This window comes from Phycodurus eques, chromosome 16 (genome assembly GCF_024500275.1).
Source record: "Phycodurus eques isolate BA_2022a chromosome 16, UOR_Pequ_1.1, whole genome shotgun sequence".
In the NCBI taxonomy this organism is placed as follows: Eukaryota; Metazoa; Chordata; class Actinopteri; order Syngnathiformes; family Syngnathidae; genus Phycodurus; species Phycodurus eques.
The window spans coordinates 20562307-20580147 of record NC_084540.1 but is presented as its reverse complement, the minus strand read 5'-3'; the positions used below and the strand labels follow the sequence as shown (position 1 = coordinate 20580147).

General features: G+C 42.3%; 3 protein-coding genes across 4 annotated transcripts; all 3 read left to right on the top strand.

Moving 5' to 3' along the window:
- Nucleotides 1–241: 241 nt before the first annotated feature.
- Nucleotides 242–4091, top strand: syngr2a (synaptogyrin 2a). Its single transcript, XM_061700342.1, has 4 exons — nt 242–466; nt 1434–1671; nt 1866–1999; nt 2582–4091. The coding sequence occupies exons 1-4, from the start codon at nt 368–370 to the stop codon at nt 2780–2782; spliced, it is 672 nt and encodes a 223-aa protein (XP_061556326.1). The 5' UTR covers nt 242–367; the 3' UTR covers nt 2783–4091.
- A 701-nt stretch (nt 4092–4792) lies between these two features.
- On the top strand, nt 4793–12824 carry cant1a (calcium activated nucleotidase 1a). Its single transcript, XM_061700675.1, has 4 exons — nt 4793–4910; nt 8645–9313; nt 10213–10416; nt 11301–12824. Exons 2-4 carry the CDS (start codon nt 8668–8670, stop codon nt 11669–11671), a joined length of 1221 nt encoding a protein of 406 aa, XP_061556659.1. The 5' UTR covers nt 4793–4910; nt 8645–8667; the 3' UTR covers nt 11672–12824.
- Nucleotides 12825–12911: 87 nt separating this feature from the next.
- On the top strand, nt 12912–17525 carry LOC133414936 (galectin-3-binding protein A-like). Of its 2 annotated transcripts, XM_061700673.1 has the most exons (7): nt 12912–13065; nt 13899–14005; nt 14160–14183; nt 14726–14929; nt 15209–15343; nt 15423–15696; nt 16341–17525. In XM_061700673.1, the coding sequence occupies exons 2-7, from the start codon at nt 13921–13923 to the stop codon at nt 17443–17445; spliced, it is 1827 nt and encodes a 608-aa protein (XP_061556657.1). In that variant the 5' UTR covers nt 12912–13065; nt 13899–13920; the 3' UTR covers nt 17446–17525. The 2 variants fall into 2 exon arrangements, with proteins under 2 accessions (XP_061556657.1, XP_061556658.1); XM_061700674.1 differs by lacking the exon at nt 14160–14183.
- Nucleotides 17526–17841: the final 316 nt, after the last annotated feature.

Genomic DNA, 17841 nt, shown 5'->3' with positions numbered 1-17841 from the left:
GTTGTTTGATTTTTAGGGGGTATTTTTGCGCAGTGTCTGCGACATAACTATTATATAATATACATGTTTTTTTCTGTGGACACCAAACATTTACATACATTTTTATTGTTGATGTTTATTTTTTATAATTTTTATTTTACTCCGTGACTACTTACTCCTGTAACTTTAAATCTGTCTCGACTGTTATGGTTCATGATGTTTCCGCGGGTCCTTGAATGTATCAAAGCAGGGGGCTGGCTTGTCAAGTTTTCAGGAAAGCAGTTTTGACGTCCCACAAAGAGAGAAAGTTTTTTTCCGGCTTAGTTTCCAAACTTTTGATGACGTCGCTACGAGTAATTTAAAAACAAAACAAAAAAAGCGCAAAGAAATGCAAAGCAACGCTTATGGAGCCCCGCTGGCCGGTGGCGCGTTCGACTTTGTGAGTTTTCTGAAAAAGCCTCAGACGATTCTACGATGCCTGAGCTGGGTGAGTGAGGGAACTAAACCGTTCGTTAGCATGCTGAGCTGTCAACAGCTGCTTACAATCGACCACAAACTTTGAGTGACTTGATAAATAATGACAATAAATTCGACATGTTGGCAGCTGGAATTATTGGAGGCAGAAAAGGCTTATTCAGAGGGAGCGGTCTGCTCCAGCTGGCGTCGGTTATTTTGTCGTTCCGCAATGACTTTGTTTGCTTTTGATAGCATGTAGCATCTGCTATGCTATCCAATGCTAGCTAATGCTAAGCCCAAACCCGGAAGTAAAACTCATTATGCATGACTATGTTGCTTTTTTTCCTGGTTATTACAGCAACTGTATTATATTTTATCCATGCTGAGCTGACATGGATAAATTTGGGATTCTTAAAAGGTGGCAGTTGTGTGGTTTAAGACATTCATACATACATACTTTACATACATAACATTACGACTTTTTCTTCGTAATATTGTGACGTTATTTTTTTTCTCGTAGTAGAAACGTTTTCGGTTGCAATATTATGACTTTATTCTTGTAACATTACAATTTAGCTCGTTTAACGTAACGATAATTCTTTATTATTTTTTCTTGTAATATTGGAACTGTTTCGTTCAAATTTCACTTTCTTTTGGTTAAAATGTTTCTTGTAAAATTCTGACAATTTTTTCGTAACTTTATTCTTGTAAGTTATTTTTATAATGTTCCGACTTCGTAATATTGCCACTTTTGTAACATTTCAACTTTTTTGTCGTAGTATTACGACTTTATTGTTGTAACATTGCAACTTTGTAAAACATTTATTTTTTCTCTTAAATATTACAACTTTATTCTTGTATCACTTTATTCATCATCATCGTAATCTTGCAACTTTATTCTCATAACATTACAACTTCGTAATGTTCTTGTAACATTACGGCATTTGTCCTAACATTAGGACTTGTATTTTTTAATTTCGATTGGCTTTGTCCGCTAGCTCTTTGCCATTGTGGTGTTCGCCACCATCACGGCGGAGGGCTACGTCAATTCCATCACGGAGCCGGAGGCCACGTGCATGTTCAACCACAGGGACAGCGCGTGCGGCTACGGCGTGGGGATCGGCGTGCTGGCCTTCCTGGTGTGCGTGGGCTTCCTGGTGCTGGATGCCTACTTCCCGCAGATCAGTAACGCCAAGGAGAGGAAGTACATCATCGTCGGGGACTTGGTCTTCTCAGGTGAGAGGATGTTTCAAAAGTTTTCATTCTTTTTAACCCTAATTCTTAAATAGGATATATTGTGGAGAATTGACTTTGTATGCAGATATTTGGGTTTCGGGCTCGTGTAAAAATGTTAAATCAAACAACCAAGAAAATCTTAATTATCTGCCTGTTTATGCAAATGGTTAGCTTTAACTATTGGGATGTTGCAGGGGTTTGGACGTTCCTGTGGTTCATCTGCTTTTGCGTCCTGGCCAACCAGTGGTCCTGGACCAACGACCCCGCCGTGCCGGCCGACGCCGCTCGTGCCGTTGTGGCGTTCTCCTTCTTCTCCATTCTCACCTGGGTGAGCCTCGCATTGACCGCTTCGAAAATAAGAGCGCTCGACCTGCCGGACCAAAAAGCTTCCGGGGAAAATACACCACAAAATTTAAACTTGATTTCAGTGGCATCAGGGTGGTTGTATGCAAAATAGTAACTGCTTCAATGCAGTTCTGTTGTATGTAACTTTTAAATTCAATACATTTGTATTTGATCTTGTAAGAACTGCTTATTTTGAAACCTTTATTTAGTATATATATATATTTTTTAACTTTCATGGGGAAAACATTTTACTGAATCATTATTTAATGTATTTTTTAATTGTCCTATATTTAAGCAGTGTTCATCTTTTAACTGTGCATAATGTTACAGTATTTGAATCCAAGAAATATTAGACTGAACATATTTTGCCCACCCCTGCTTTACTCGCTCACTGAGCACAAATCTCACGAGATTTGCTGAAATCTCGTGTGATGAGTGTCTGACCTTTTTGCGGTACATTTTCCCCCTAAAATGTTGTTTGAACTCGAAATTATTCCGTTTTTTTTTTTTTTTTTTTTTTTTTTATATAAATACCGTACTACCGTACCGTACTTTGTCTCTCCAGGGTCTGTTGTCCTATTTCGCCTACGAGCGCTATCGCCAAGGCCTGAGCAACTTGGACCGGCAGTACACGGACCCCGCCGTGGACCCGCCGTACCCCCCAGCCCCCTACGCCACCGGCAGCAGCGGCCCCGCCGGCTACCAGCAGTCCCCGTTCTCCCAAAACCAAGAGAATCCTGGAGAGTACCAACCGCCAACCTATTGAAAGACTGATCTTACCAAATTCCAACCGATGTGGTGAAGAGCGTTCATATTTGCCAAATTCACCTTACAGACACACCTCTGCCCACCTCTTCTCTTCCAGTAGGACATGCACACTTTATTGTGTTTAATTATTATATTTTTAATTTTTAGTTAGTTCTCTGGAAGGGAAAAGGGGGGGGTCCTGCTGCTTTTTTGTCTTTGTGCCAAAACCACTTGAACTCCAATGTGTCACCCTCAGTGCACAGTATCATGACAGAAGTTAGGAAAATAGCAGTCTCACGCATGTTGCTTAAAAAAAAAAGAAAATACTACTGTATTGTTTTGTTTTTGTCTTGTTTTTTAAATCACTTAAAAAAATGGCTTTTGTGCATTATAATTTTAATATTATTTTAATGTAAGTGCTTTGGTTGAGAGTGTTTTGTTTTATTTGTTTGTTTGCTTTAAGGCAGTGTATCCCAACCTCTATTGCACCAAGGCACTAAATAAAAAAAATCTAGGCATCCAATTTTTGGATTAAAAGCGAAATCTGGCCCTGTTCAGTTGAACACAAAGCTTTTTCACACAAAGCGTTTCCTCGTTCATCTGTGACTAGCTGATTCACTTTGCAGGCTTTTGGGGGAACATGTTGTCTGTGGTTCTCTGTTTTGGTGGTCGCACATGTGTGCTTTCCCTGTGCCAAAGAACTATGTTGAAGTGAGTTGAGGACCTTCATTTAGACAAAAGTAGTGCTTTGCTACCATTGTGTGGCTTCTATAGGCAATTACAAAGTGCACTGATGTGGGGGTATTTGCGGCAGGGCTCTGTCTCTATTGTCTGTATTCTGTTTTATGAATGGCAACAGGTGGATACACTGATTCATTTGACCTTCTGATGTATAGTGGAAGAACATGCTATTCTTGTGCCTGTCGCTGGCATACATAGATGAACAAAGATGCATTTATTTTAATTTGATCTTTTTTTTTTACCAATAACGTGAAATTGGATCATTTCCTGTGGCACATTAGTGGTTGGGAACTACTGCTCCAAAGGTAGCAAGGCCATACGTTGATTTCTGTTTCCTGTGTTCATGTTAGTGCTTTGTTTTCCCCCCCACACATCAGCCACCATTCGATGACAGCAGTTTATTTGGTCAGGCCCGCCCGGGACAATCACAAGATTAGCACATTACTTATCACGTGACTTTCTCTTTGCTTCTTTACAGCTTAGTTTGGCCTCTTTTTCTCTATTTTCCTCTGGAGAATCCCCAAGCTCATGTGCCTTACCCAGTATTCTCTTTGCCAAATAATAAAAAAAAAAAAGTGTGTTCCGACCTTTTGGATTCTCATTCATATCCTCACCCAACAGGATTCACTGCAGATGTCTGCTCCTTGGGTAAATATTTAGGTTAGTGATTGTCTCAGTATGTGTGTGGAGGACTGCAGATCTGCAAGGTGCATATATGAAATGGTTTTGGTTTTCATACAGTACAGTACTGAGCAGTGCAAGATGATATTTTTTCACATTACACACACTTGTAAAGCGTAACAGAGAATGCAGATCTGCACAAACCAGTCTCCTCAAAAAGTTGTAGAGCAATGTGTGAAAGAGTAACCAATTATTTTTTTAGCAACCAATTATACAGCTCTGGGAAAAATAATAAGAGACAAAAAAAACGGACTTAATGACAATACTGTGATTTTTCACATTTCAAATTTGGCTCATACCAAAAATACAAAATGGAAAAACTGGCTTGTTTCATTTGTTCTTTCCATTTTCTATTAGTCATCAAAAAAACAGAGTAACTTGTTGTTTTTAAATCTAACACACGCAAAAAAGAAACATTTGCGTTTTCTTTTCACATTTAAAGTTTCGACTAAGATCAAAAATACACAATGGAAAACAGGTCAGTGAAACCTCGCAATTTTTCCTTTTAAAAAAACTCAACACCCAAATCTCTGTATTTCTAAGTGCACCTGAATGCAGCGTTACCGGCCTGCGTCAAAGTGACGTGGATGACGTCACATGCCTGGAACAGGAAGTCGTCGGTGAGTTCGTTCCCAAAGTGTAAACCAAAAACGAGCAAACGTCGACAACGATGACGCCTGAGTCCCGAGCGGCGTCGAACGGAGGGCTGACGGCGTGAGTGTGCGGTGAGTGCGTCGGCAAACATGCCAAATGACACTTTTGTGAGCCTCGTTGCTTCCCGAACGAGTGTTTATTGTTGTAACGGGAGTGCATTAGCATCTTCGCTAACAGCCCGAATGCTCTGTTCAGGCGTATGAGTGGCTAATCTAATCTTCACCATTGTGTGAATATTTGACCTCACTTTTATAGAGCAAAATTGCTGTGATGATTATACACGTCTGTTTGGTCACCGTGCGACCTATTTATTTATTTTTTCTGTCTCCTTGAGCTCCACTGAATCTCATGAATACACCATTTTATAACGCCAGCGTACCGGGTGGCAGGAAGTGAGTAATTACTATTCATTTAACCTAATACGATGACAAAAACTTTGCACCACCAGATATACCCCAAAATATTTAGTTTTTTTGGTTTGTTTGTTTGTTCTGTTTTTTTTCTACCAATTTGATTGCAATAAAATCAAAATGAAACCAGCGGATATTTGGGGGAGGGGGATAAATCGAGTGGATGTTTTAAATTGTTTTGTACAACAATTTAAAACATCCAACAGATTGCTAGACGAACTAGTCACTTTTAAAGGGACCGACTGCCATCATCAGGTTTGTGGAAGGTTTTTTTTTTTTTTTTTTTTTTCACACGTATGTGTAATTGTTGAGTTGTCTTTGGGTCATTTAGCGGCAGTTCACATCAGCTTTACTTTATCCAACTCAGTGTCAAAAGAGCAAGTCAATTATTTAGCCGGTTCTTCAATGATCCTATCCATGTCTATTTTATTAAAACAACAAACTACGGTGTCAGAGAAGACAGCTAAAATCATCGTTCAAGCCTTCTCTACCTTTGTCAAATACTTGAGTTTGTTGACTCATTGAAAGCAAGTAAACAGACTCTTCCATGTTGTGTACCAGCAAAATAGCCATTATGCTGCGCTAAATTACTCACACACATCCCGACGAAATGTTTCTTGCATACTTGTGGGAAAGTCTCTTCTAAAAACCCGCCGATGGGGGTTTGGGTCCCAGTTTGTCCCTTTAGAAGTGTCCAGTACATCTTGCAATTTCCTGACATCCAATCGAGTTATCCTCCTCACCCACTGGTTCCGCTGGAATCATTGAAATTTTCGTAACATAAACTAAGTCTAAAAGCGCCGTAGTCTTATCACTCACCTACACTGATGCAGTAGTGAAGTTGTAATTACAGTAAATGTTTGGATGTAAAACACATCCAGGCCATAAATCTAAAACCACTAAAAGAACGGTAAGCTCGGCGGTCACTGTGCCGCGTGGCTACATTTTCCTTCACTCCCAAGCAACTAGGTTGTTAATGCTGCGCTTAAGGGAAACTAAAAAGTCCTTAAATGATTTAAATAAAATGTATTGCACATAAACATTAAAAAAAAAAATTACCTGAATAAATGTTGCACAGTTCTAAAAGATTAAGTGCAAATGTATATTACTTAAAAGTTCAATGCAACTGAACTGTACTTAACAAAAATATACTGTACTAGTTAATGAATGGTGCTTGTATCACACTTTTGAGAACCATTGCTCAAAGCAAATGGGGGATATTTTAGGATTGGAAATCGGAGGGTTTTTTTAAAAGAAAAAAATTGAGATTGTACTTTAAAGACCATAGTTAACAGCTCTCGTTGTGTACTTAAAGCTGTGATAGATAAACATATCATTCTTGACTGTTGTTCGCCTCTGGCCTGGCTGATTGCATCACTGTGGTCCTACTCAGAGGGTTTGTCCATTCCCAAGCAGGTTAATAATAAAGGTTTTCATGATCTACAAGTGGTGCAAAGTTTGTCGCCCCACCCCTCCCGCCCCCCTCGCACCTTTGGACCAGGCTAGGATCCTCTAAGTGTAGTTAAAGTTCACCACCATCGCAGTCGCGCTTGCAGGAGAATGCGATGCAGGCTGAGCGGCGGTCCGCTCGGAGGAGACGGACAGGTAAGCCCCTTTGTCGCAGCACAGAGGCGCGTTTCACGGGGCGCGTGATAGGCCGCCGTTCAACCGATGAGGACCTCACCCACCCAACCCCCGTCGTCAAAGGCTCTTTCACTACAACATGTGGAGGCTGGCCAGACCCCCCGTGATTTGCTCCCCCGAGGAGCCTGCTGGTCCACGTCAAAAGAACTCGAGATTGTTGACGCCGTTGCCTTCGCACGTGATTTTAGCATTTAACGGTGGTTGTGCTTTTTCTTTGGCTTTTTTATTTGGGGGGGTGACACTTGGTGTGCTAAGAGACGTAGTAGTCAGCGGAAAGATTGTCACTGACAAAGGTTAAGGTACAGGGTTGTTGTTTTTGACTGACAGCATTTTTGTTTTTTAAGGGGCATCTGAGCAAAGCATGATACTTTTGCAAAAATAAGACCGTGTTTTGTTGTTTTTCTCCTTGTGATAACAATATTTCTACACATTCTATGACAGTTTGGTCCTTAAATACTGTCAACCCACGCATATTTGCGGTTCAACATTTGCATATTCACAGATATTTGGGGGGAACCATCCCACCGTTATTTGCTAGAAAATTTGCTGGTTTTTGTCCTCAGGCCACACGTCTGCTATACAAATATTGCTTCGGCGCCATCTTAAGGAATTAAGTTTACGAGAGGGGAGGAGCTTCATTTTGCCAGGCTGTTGCCATGTCTGATTGGGGGGGGAATTGCTTTGCCGCCATTTTGTGGCATTTATAGGCAATGACAAATCTTTTTGGTGGGCATCAATTACTTGCACATATTAGCCACTCGTGGCATGGCTATGTCCCACGTAAAAGAATTAACTCCGCTTTCCTGCGTTTTCTCTGGCTTTTTTTGCGACACTTGGTGTTTGAGAGAAGTAGATACAGAGAAAGTAAGCCGCATCACTAACAAAAGTTAAGCTGGAGTGTTGTTTTTGGTTTGTCAGAGTTTTAATGCGTCATCTGAAGGCCCTTGCCAGTTAGCCTTGTATTTCCCGAATTACTTGTCTGTGCTAATTTAAATGCTAATTTAAGAATTAAACGCGGGTAAATTGGAGGATGTGATTTTTATTCAAACTGGAAAAAATACTGTAGGTATATGCCCAGAGTGTGAGTAGAAGCTTTATTACCTATTACAATAAATTAATATGACCTATAGTTACCTATTTTCTATGAGGCAGTTTGGGTCAGATGAAGACGAGATGTCGTAATGCGGTTTGAATTCCTAGCTGCTCCAAAGATCTTCAGAGGTAAACACTGTTCAATATAGCTCCTGAGTGAACTTTCAAAGTCAAAGCAACCAGGATTTGGTTAACCTTTCAGCTCCAAACGATCGTTGTGATTAACTTTGACTTACTTAACTAACAAACAGGTGATACTTGCATAAGATTTGCAAGAAATATTGGTAATGTGCCAGTATTCTCTATGACGAGAATCACAAATATAAAACTACCAATACTGTTGGGATTTTTGTTTGTTTAGAGAGGTTGTACCGATTAAAAAAAAAAAAAAAAAAAACACAGGGACTGCAATGTGTAAGGTCTTCTTACTTGCTCAGCAGCGGCTGTCACTTGCTAAACGTGACCACAAGCATCTTATTGTTCACACTTTGGGACTATGTCTTAATATAATGAAAATGACTTTCAAAACAAGCTTTGCTTGTTTTTTCTGTCACTTCTGGGATATGCTTGACGAAAATGTGAATCTGTCAATTTGATAGCACACCGTGAATATGCAGGGCTTAAATGTATAAGTGACTCCTACTTGGACTTTTCTTCAGGTCACTCCCTGCCTCCATCCTCTATGACTGCTCCTGCAGCCTACGCTCGCCTGGAGCAGAATGAGCCCATGAACGGTTTGCGCATCTCCGTCGGGGGCCTCCCCATGTTGGCGACCATGGCCAACGCCACAGACCCTCGCTTCCGCCTCAAGTGGCGGCCCATCGTGGTGATGGCCGTCTCGCTGGGCTTGGTCCTGCTGCTCCTCATGCACTTGAGCGCGGGCCTGCCCCCCCGCGCCTACACCTCCGTGGGCTGGAGGGCGGACCGCGACCGTCCGCCGCGGACCGGCGCCCGCTACAACGACACCTACCCTCTCAGTCCGGCCGAGCGCACACCGCAGGGCACGCGCTACCGCATCGGCGTCATCGCCGACTTGGACACGAACTCTCGTAGCGAGAAAACGCTGACGTGGTTCAGCTACATGCGGCGGGGGTACCTCCTGGTGTCGCAGAGCGGCGACAGGGTGTCCGTGGAGTGGGACGCGGAAAGGACGGTGCTGGAGAGTCACCTGGCTGAGAAGGGACGAGGCATGGAGCTGTCGGAGCTGGTGGTGTTCAACGGGAAGCTTTACAGCGTGGATGACAGGACGGGCATAGTTTACCACATCGACGGCGACAAGGCCGTCCCTTGGGTCATCTTAACGGATGGCGACGGCACCGTGGCTAAAGGTTGTCTTTTCACATTATTCTGCGTTTGTATGTGTTAGTTTTTATTAGTGGCGATGTGAGCTGGCGATGTGAGCGTGAGTGGTTTTCCTTTTCCCCTTAAACCCTGTATGTCCAAATATGCATTTCAGTTATTTTTAGGCATCATGAACTAATTTAAAGTGTTCAAAATCGTTAAACAAAACAAAACCAAATATTACCTATCTTGAACGCTCAACTGTCTGAGAAGTGTCGTAAAACACTGGGCTCCAACTACCGGAGACAAATTCCTTGTGTGTTTTGGACATACTTGGCAAATAAAGATGATTCTGATTCTGATTCTGAAAACTCCACCTATTCCCTCACTCTGCAGGAGTGGTGCGGCATTATATTGGCTCGAGAATAAAAGTTTGGATTTTGTTTGTTTGTTTTAGATGATAATGAGGCTAAGACATTCGACTAAGCCTGTTTTGTAAAAAAAAATGGGTCGATGTAATGCTTCGGTGCAGAAGCAACTGGTCAGCCCTGAAGGTAAGTGTTTATTTCCGCCTCGTAAACTGCTTAGTCAGCTCATTGTTGTATTTATTGCATCACTCGTGGCTCTACGACTGTTGAGAGAGTTTGGGAAGATGATGTCACCACAGTCGTTTCCTCTTGTCTGGTCGGGGGGTCGGCACGAGCGCTGACTTGGATTTGGACAGCTGGCGACGTGTCATACCATTTTAATCAATGTTGAGGTATAAAACAGTTTTTTTCAACTAATTGCACTATCGCAGACTTTCATCTATTGCGAGTGGGTCTGCATCATATCCCCGACTGTATCACCGACCAAGTTGTGATTTTTCAAATCAAACAAGGCTGATGAACATGTTTTGTATTGTTTGGCGGAATTCGGAATTCAACTTTTGCCATTCCCTCGGTAGGTTTCAAAGGCGAGTGGTTTGCGGTGAAGGACGAGCACCTTTACGTGGGCGGTCTGGGGAAGGAATGGACCACCACGTCGGGCGAGTTCGTCAACGACAATCCGGAGTGGGTGAAAGTGGTGGGATTCCGCGGGGAAGTGGAGCACCGCAACTGGGTCCCGACGTACAAGTCGCTCAAGTCAGCCGCTGGAATCCAACCTCCAGGTCAGAGGTGGCAGATGTACTCAAACTCTTAAGTACAGATACAGTGGCACCTTAAATTACCAGTGATCATGATTATATATATATAATTTGTTTTTAAAGTCAAGATACCACTAGGTTCCGGACCGGAACACCCCCACAATAGGTCATGTCCGCAAAGTGGCGACCACATAATTTTGGGATTATTTACACATTTTAAAGCTGTATGAACCTCTCCAGACTCGTATTAAATCTTCCCCACACTCCTATTAGCATCTACCATACTTTTATAAACATTTTTTGTACTTTAAAATTTTCTTTAGTCTCTGAACCATACAGCAATGCACTGTATTACTATATAATATGTATATTTTATTCCTTGTAATATGTGTTTTAATGATTTTATTTTCCCCCAATTTTTTTTAAACAGTTTGAATGTTTCAGGGTAGGAAGCATTTATTTTACCCCTCAAAAGATTACAGCATACATAAAAAATCCCTCCATATGGCGACTTGTACGCTATATGAATATGAAAAAAGAATCTGCAATGCACTGAATCCGCAATAGGTAAACTCCAATAATAGCGAGGGAACCCTATATGTATTATACCGCCCTCTGGTGGTCAAGACAAACACCAAAAGCAGCAGCACAATTGAATTGAAGCAAGAAAAGATGCAAAAATGTTTGTTTATTTTTTTTACATTTAATCATGTTATTATGGTATATTGTGCTAGTAATTAAAAGACTAAGTTTAAATTTGAAAAAAGTGTTGGTGTTATGGGGGACCGTAGCGGATTAATGGCATTTCCATTCATTTCAATGAGGAAAGTTGATTTGAGATGAGTGCTTAGAGTTGAGAGCGGGTGACTAGCCCTCAGCCTCACCGCCACGTTCCTCCCTTTCCGCAGGTTACCTCATTCACGAGTCTGCGACGTGGAGCGACACGCTGCAGCGTTGGTTCTTCCTGCCGCGCCGCGCTAGCACGGAGCGCTACGAGGAAACGGCGGACGAGCGGCGGGCCACCAACCTGGTCCTGAGCTGCTCGTCGGACTTCACCGACGTCACGGTGAGCCGGGTGGGCCCGCTCGACCTCACCCACGGCTTCTCCTCGTTCAAGTTCGTGCCCAACACGGACGACCAGATCATCCTGGCGCTCAAGTCTGAGGAAGACGCGGGCAAGATTGCCACGTACATCGTGGCCTTCACGCTGGACGGACGCATCGTCCTACCGGAGACGAAGATAGGCGACGTCAAGTACGAAGGCTTGGAATTCATCTAAGTTTGTGTGTCGTTCGTTCTTTCCATTTTCAAATAACAACTAAAAAATGAAGAAGGGATTTATATGCGGCTATGTGAAAAATTAAGAGACAAAATAAGCTGTTTCGGTGATTTAGAGTTTTATTTTATGTGCTGCTGACAACACAATTCCCAAATATGAGTTTTGTCATTTTGAGCATTTAAATGTAATTGATGAAAAATGGTCAGAATACCAAAAAAAAGGTCTAGTGTTTTATTCTGGTTTGGTCTCGTTTCTTTCAGAGCTGTATATTGTCACCTTGCTAAAAATAATGGGTAAAGTTCAATCAACAGTTCAATTTCAAAACTATAAAATGGGACCGCAGGGCTCAATTTGATTTTAATTTTTAATTGGTTGGGATTATGTGACCCGAACGTTTGGTAGCAAGCATGTGGAAAGTTAGCTTGTTAGTTGGCGTGAGTAGTCAAATGATCCATCCATCCTTTTTTGTGTACCAGTAGAGAGAACCCACGTACCACTCGTGGTACTCCATCCTACATAAAGAGTAAAGACTATTCAGTAGTTCCATTATTCAACACAACCATACAACCCTCACATAAGGCTCATCAAAAGTGTTAGCTAGCATCGCAGTCCTGTGTCCCATTTTTCATTTTTGATATGAGTCTAGAATTGAAATAAAAAAAAACAAAAAAGGCGTTTTTTTTGTTATAAACTCAGAAGGCTGCTCGGATGAGAGGCAAAACGTCTTCTTAAACCAGAACAGTCCAGTTGCAATCGATTCAATGTCTTGTGAAGGTTATATAGAAAAACTTAATCAGTCACTTATTCACTTGTTTGATTGCCATTTGAAAATGGAAAGAAGGAATACTACACGGATTCATCTCGAGGCTGAGGGATCGCTCCACTGTGCTTCCATCTTGTTTACAATCCCGTCCGTCACTGTTCTGTTGTCGCAGCCGCCTGTCTGTGACGCAGTTTTTTAGCCATCAATAACAATGCAGCGGCAGCAGCATAACAAATTGTTGTAATGGTGGAAGACCTCTCCAGCTCCAGAACCGCACTGACGTCCTTTGAAAATGAATGTACAAGAAACTGATTATTATACGACTGTTTAGTTCTCCTCCAGCACATACTGTACAGTCTTGACTCCACCATTAAACGTCGTCACTCTGGACATGTATTAACAAGCTCTTTTGTGTTCCTCGTGACAAATACTAAGGTACCAATTCCACTTTCGTTGTCAGAGAAACTATGTCCTCAAGGCTTGTTTTCACGGACAATGGTTGTGCAACATCCTTTTTTCAGCTAAGTGAAACTTAAGGAAACCGGCAAAGAGATTTTTTGCAGAGGTTCAGAAGGAGAAGCAAAGAAAGTGACTTTTAAGACAGAAGGTCCTGACAGTCACACAGCAGCAGGTAAACCGATTTTAAATGATGTAAATGTTTTCTTTGTTTGCCAGAGCTGGAGGAACTAAGCCACACGACTTGACTCAAGTCAGATTTAAGTTTATTCATTTTAGGACCTGGGACTTGCTTGGCTAAAGCTCATCGTTAGCTCAACACTATAGTCGCCGAAGTCATATTTGAATGTATTCGGGAAAGTCCAGTTCCCTCGATTCAGCTTATGGTGACAGTAAGTTGAAAAGGACAGGGCAATTATGCTACTGTTTGTTAGGCTTCTGTTGTAAAAGACTACTTGGACTTTATATTCCTGATACTTGACCTGACTTGAACTCCATCTTGCCTGTTTACATTTGAAAATCAACATTTTCAAGATAGTATGTCATTTATTTTGTTTTCGAAAGAAGTTATTTTTGTGTCGGCTGTGCAAAACGAGGCAGCTGAGATGAAACGTCCTCTTAAGAAAACCTGAACATCCCAGTTGTGATCGATTCCATGCCGTGAGAATAATAAAAAAAAGAAAAAAAAAAGTGAATTATAAATGTGTTACTGCAGCTCGCTAAACGCACGTAGAGACTGACTGCAAAGTGGCTAATGTGTGAAAATATGTTGTGAAAGACCAATATTGTAAGACATGACTACTCAACTTGCTTGAAATTTATTGTGGTCTCGGACTCAACTTGTTTGATTTTTGCCACAGTAACATGGGATTTATGACTAGCACATAGAGTATTTAACTTATTCCCACACCTGCTGTGATAGATTGTCACCTAAGGTTGCAGCAGTCTGAATCATGTGACTCAAGTTGAGTTTTTCTGTCACTCTTCTCTTGATGTCACTGTTGTTAGATATCTACACTGAAGATTGAAAATGGCCCAGCGTCGAAACTTCCTCTCGCTGTGGCTTCTGCTGCTTTTTGACGTCTCTGGAAGTGCTGTCAAGTTTTCAATATTCAGTGAGTTGATCCAATCAAACGCAGTGCTTGTGTGCCGTAACAACTGTTGCAGCTTTGTGGTGGGTGGATCGATAGCAATGCTTTTACTGATCTTGATCGATATCAGTGAAATGATGAGATCCATTCTTGATCCACCAATCCCTGTCCTGAACAGGTCCAGGGATTGCAGAGTTTACTGGTAAGAACCCTTTCAGTTTGGCAGACAACATCCAGGTAAAATAAATAATAATGCACAGATAATATTTTAGTCATCCACAGCATGAATTCATAATTTTCAAAGTGCCACAGGCTCTTTGCTACATTAGCCAACTCCAAAATTATAAATTATGCATAGATATTGATGCAATACATTTCTCCCATATAAATGTTATTAAAATGATCACATTTACTCCAATTTAAACAAATGTAGCCTACTGATATAATATGGATCAGATTTGATAGACTATACATACACTGTTGTGTTAACTGAGAAAGGGATGCTGTGTACTTGCCATATTTAAACAATTTTTGTCAACAATTTATGAATCACGATAAAGTAATAATACTAATAAACTTTGCCAAATCCTTCCCTGTATGGTAATTAACTATTTTAAAATCCAAAGGAAAAAAAATGCACAAAAACACATAAAGGTCATGAAAATATATTCAGAATGATCAATTTCATGATTTATCAATATTATTATTATTTTTTGTAATGTTTCTATGAACTGTGTTTAACAGCGAAACCTCCAGAGGCTCAAGAAGGCGCCATGAGGCTTTCCGGCTCTGAGAGACCCTGGGAGGGCCGCGTGGAGGTCTACCACAATGACCGGTGGGGAACCGTGTGCGACGACGGTTGGGACATGGCTGAGGCTCAAGTGGTGTGTCGCCAACTCAATTTCCCAGGAGCCAAATCTGTTGTCGTTGGAAAGAACTACAGACAAGGTGCCCTTTACTGTACTTTCCGTAGTTAGAAGCAAAGCATGCCTCTTCAGTTGTCCAGCTTGTGCCTCTCTTGAAATCCTCTGGAGAAAAGAGGAAGTGCAACTCATGTAGATGAATTTAGCTGAGGGCGTACAAAAAAAAGTCCCCCTCCCCCACTCCCCTCACCTTGTTTTGAGTCAACACAGTTTATAATGCTACCATATTTTAATGTTGGTCATTAAGGGGGTAGGTACTTGGAGCACAGACTCCACCAAACTAAGCATCATCATCTCACCACAGCGTCAGGTCCCATTTGGCTGGATGACGTCAAATGTGACGGCACAGAGATGAGTCTCTTTGCTTGTCGTACGGAGAACTGGGGAGTGACCGACTGCACACATAAAGAGGATGTCGGCGTGATTTGCGAACCACCAAGTGAGTCTTGAACCAACCACGGTTTAAAAAAAGTCCGGAAACCCACCATCCCACCAATTGCTCTTTGTGATTCTTCCAGACACGAACGTGACTGTCTGGAATTTTACACACAACCTGGACCACAGCATCAGCCTGTCGGATGATCTGGGCGCCCTACTCGACAGCGGGAGAGGTTGTGATTTCCTGATAGTCTTCGAGAGCGCCGCGGGGAACAAAGGCGACAACGACACCCTGGAGACCACCATCTGCACGCACAAAGCCATCCTCTCACAATTCCGTGTCTTTAACATGCCTGCGGGCATCACGATAAACGTCAGCCTGGCTTGCCAGCCTTATGTCACCTCCTTTGTTAGGTATGGCAACCTCCTGCGTATTCGCGGTTCACTATTCACAAACTCACCTACAGTGGTGCCTTTTGATAAAAGTGTCCCAAATTACAAGTATCTCATGATACGAGCCATCGTTCGTCTGATTATTTTTAGCTTAATGCTAATACATAATAGTATCTATCTTGGGGTGCTATGACAACAGACTGAATACAAATGGTACAGCCATAGTATAACAGTACTCAGTCATATTGTTTATGCTCTGCGAAGACCGCCTATTAGTGCTGTACTGATAAGTTGGGAGGAGTTGGCCTGTCAACAAACAGTTTGTCTCGCTCTGTCTTATACTGTCCCAGGTGGCCAAGGCGGGCAGACCAGAAAGGGCAGCACAACGGCCATTCAATCAATGCAGTGTGACAAAAACTGTTCTATTATTTGAAATTATATTTCATTACAGGATGTTTGTATAAAGCACAATATCATGGTGTGCTATTTTTCCTCATTTAAATACACAATTGTTTTTGGGGAGGAGGCTGGGATGGATTAATTTCAATGGGAAAAGTGTTTTGAGTTAGGAGTGTGTCACAGAACAAATTAAACTGGTATCTCAAGGCACCACTGTACCTGCAATTAGCTTGAAACTCACGTTATGATGGTCTTGTTTTCTGAAGATACCTATACACCCGCAAAATGGACGTGACCGTCTCCTCGGCACAGTGCCTCCACCAGCTGGCATCCGAATTTAAGTTGAAGCGACTGATGGGCGACATAGGCCGTCTGTTCACACAGATCCTACCAGACGATTCCTCATTTCAAACCCAGTTGTCCCTTCTTCAGTACGCCACACAAACTGAAGACATCATCCTGTGGGAGAACTGCATGCAGTATTTGGCCTGGAATTTCCAGAAGCTAACCCAGTCCCCAGCTTGGCTCAACCTCTCCTGGGAAGTCCTCGGGGCACTTCTGTCCCGTTCGGACCTGGTGGTGCCAGATGAATATTTTGTGCTGAAGACCGTGGAGAGCCTGATACAGGAGAAGGGTAACAGGTCTACGTCGGAAGCCCAGGTTAAGCTACTAAACAGTGTCCGCTTCCCGATGATCCCTGCGGAGGAATTGTACGAGCTAGAGGTCAACTCCTCTCTGTACGACATTCATAAGAACGTGTATCAGGAGATGATGTTGAAAGCGTTGCAGTTTAACGTGCTGCTCTTCAACAAGCTTGCTGCTCACCCGAAGTTCAGCCAAGATGACCATTACCAGCCCAGGATCTACACCGCCGAGCCGTGGGGCGTGGTCATTAATGCTACGAATAGTGCAGGAAAACCAAGAGAGAGCGATCAAAACTCACACAGAACAGGGAGTCCGTACTTCGATATGTACGGTAACTTAATGGATCGGTATCACAAACCCGCACAATATGAAGAAACCTTATCCGAAAGGTTCAGCACACGTCGCCACGGAAGCATGCTCTTCAAGGACGACACCGTGGATTGGGTGGCGAAGGTCTTCAAGACTCAAAGTGAGTGTTCTGACCAATTGACAACTTGCGAATCGTTCCCTGCGGCTATGCTAGTTCACCAAGGATTCACCCATCGGGAAAACATCATCTACCGGAACCAGCTCCTCGTCATTTGTCAAGATAAGTACGTGTGTCAGGTTCAGGAGTTCAAAAACAGCATGGCCTACATTGCAGTCAACGGTACCAAAGTTCCAACCTACCCGTGTCCCAGTGAAAAGTACATATACCACTTTGTCGTGAGGCCAGAGTACATCTAAGTACATGGATGTTTCTCTCTCTCTCCCACCCATTAGAAATGATTTCCCATCACTTTAAATCAATAAATAAATGGCATTGAGTCATTGGTCATTTTTTCTTTTGATCATGAGGGTTTTTCCTGGCTCAAATTGAGGCAGAGATGGCATTTAAGTTTTTCTTGTAACACTAATTCAAAATAGAGGAACCCTAATCAAAATTAAATCTGCTAAACAGTTATAATAAATCGACTCCCACCCATAAAGCATTGTAACTGCCATAAAATGGCACCAAAGCCAGAGTTTCCTGGGAGAAGGCCATGGCCTGACTAAATGAAGTTCATCACTGCAGTTCTTTGGCACCAATATGCCATCAAGCAATATTTTAGACATGGCTTTGGCCGGAGCACATAAACAGAG

What these genes read in the sequence shown, in the direction of transcription:
- syngr2a (XM_061700342.1), top strand. Translation starts at nt 368, where the DNA reads ATGCAAAGCAACGCTTATGGAGCCCCGCTGGCCGGTGGCGCGTTCGAC. An exon ending in CGGGGACTTGGTCTTCTCAG is followed by an intron (nt 1,672 to 1,865) that starts GTGAGAGGATGT and finishes GGGATGTTGCAG; the next exon opens with GGGTTTGGACGTTCCTGTGG. An exon ending in TCTTCTCCATTCTCACCTGG is followed by an intron (nt 2,000 to 2,581) that starts GTGAGCCTCGCA and finishes TTGTCTCTCCAG; the next exon opens with GGTCTGTTGTCCTATTTCGC.
- cant1a (XM_061700675.1), top strand. Translation starts at nt 8,668, where the DNA reads ATGACTGCTCCTGCAGCCTACGCTCGCCTGGAGCAGAATGAGCCCATG. An exon ending in CGACGGCACCGTGGCTAAAG is followed by an intron (nt 9,314 to 10,212) that starts GTTGTCTTTTCA and finishes TTCCCTCGGTAG; the next exon opens with GTTTCAAAGGCGAGTGGTTT. An exon ending in CGCTGGAATCCAACCTCCAG is followed by an intron (nt 10,417 to 11,300) that starts GTCAGAGGTGGC and finishes CCCTTTCCGCAG; the next exon opens with GTTACCTCATTCACGAGTCT.
- LOC133414936 (XM_061700673.1), top strand. Translation starts at nt 13,921, where the DNA reads ATGGCCCAGCGTCGAAACTTCCTCTCGCTGTGGCTTCTGCTGCTTTTT. An exon ending in TGTCAAGTTTTCAATATTCA is followed by an intron (nt 14,006 to 14,159) that starts GTGAGTTGATCC and finishes TGTCCTGAACAG; the next exon opens with GTCCAGGGATTGCAGAGTTT. An exon ending in TGGAAAGAACTACAGACAAG is followed by an intron (nt 14,930 to 15,208) that starts GTGCCCTTTACT and finishes ATCTCACCACAG; the next exon opens with CGTCAGGTCCCATTTGGCTG.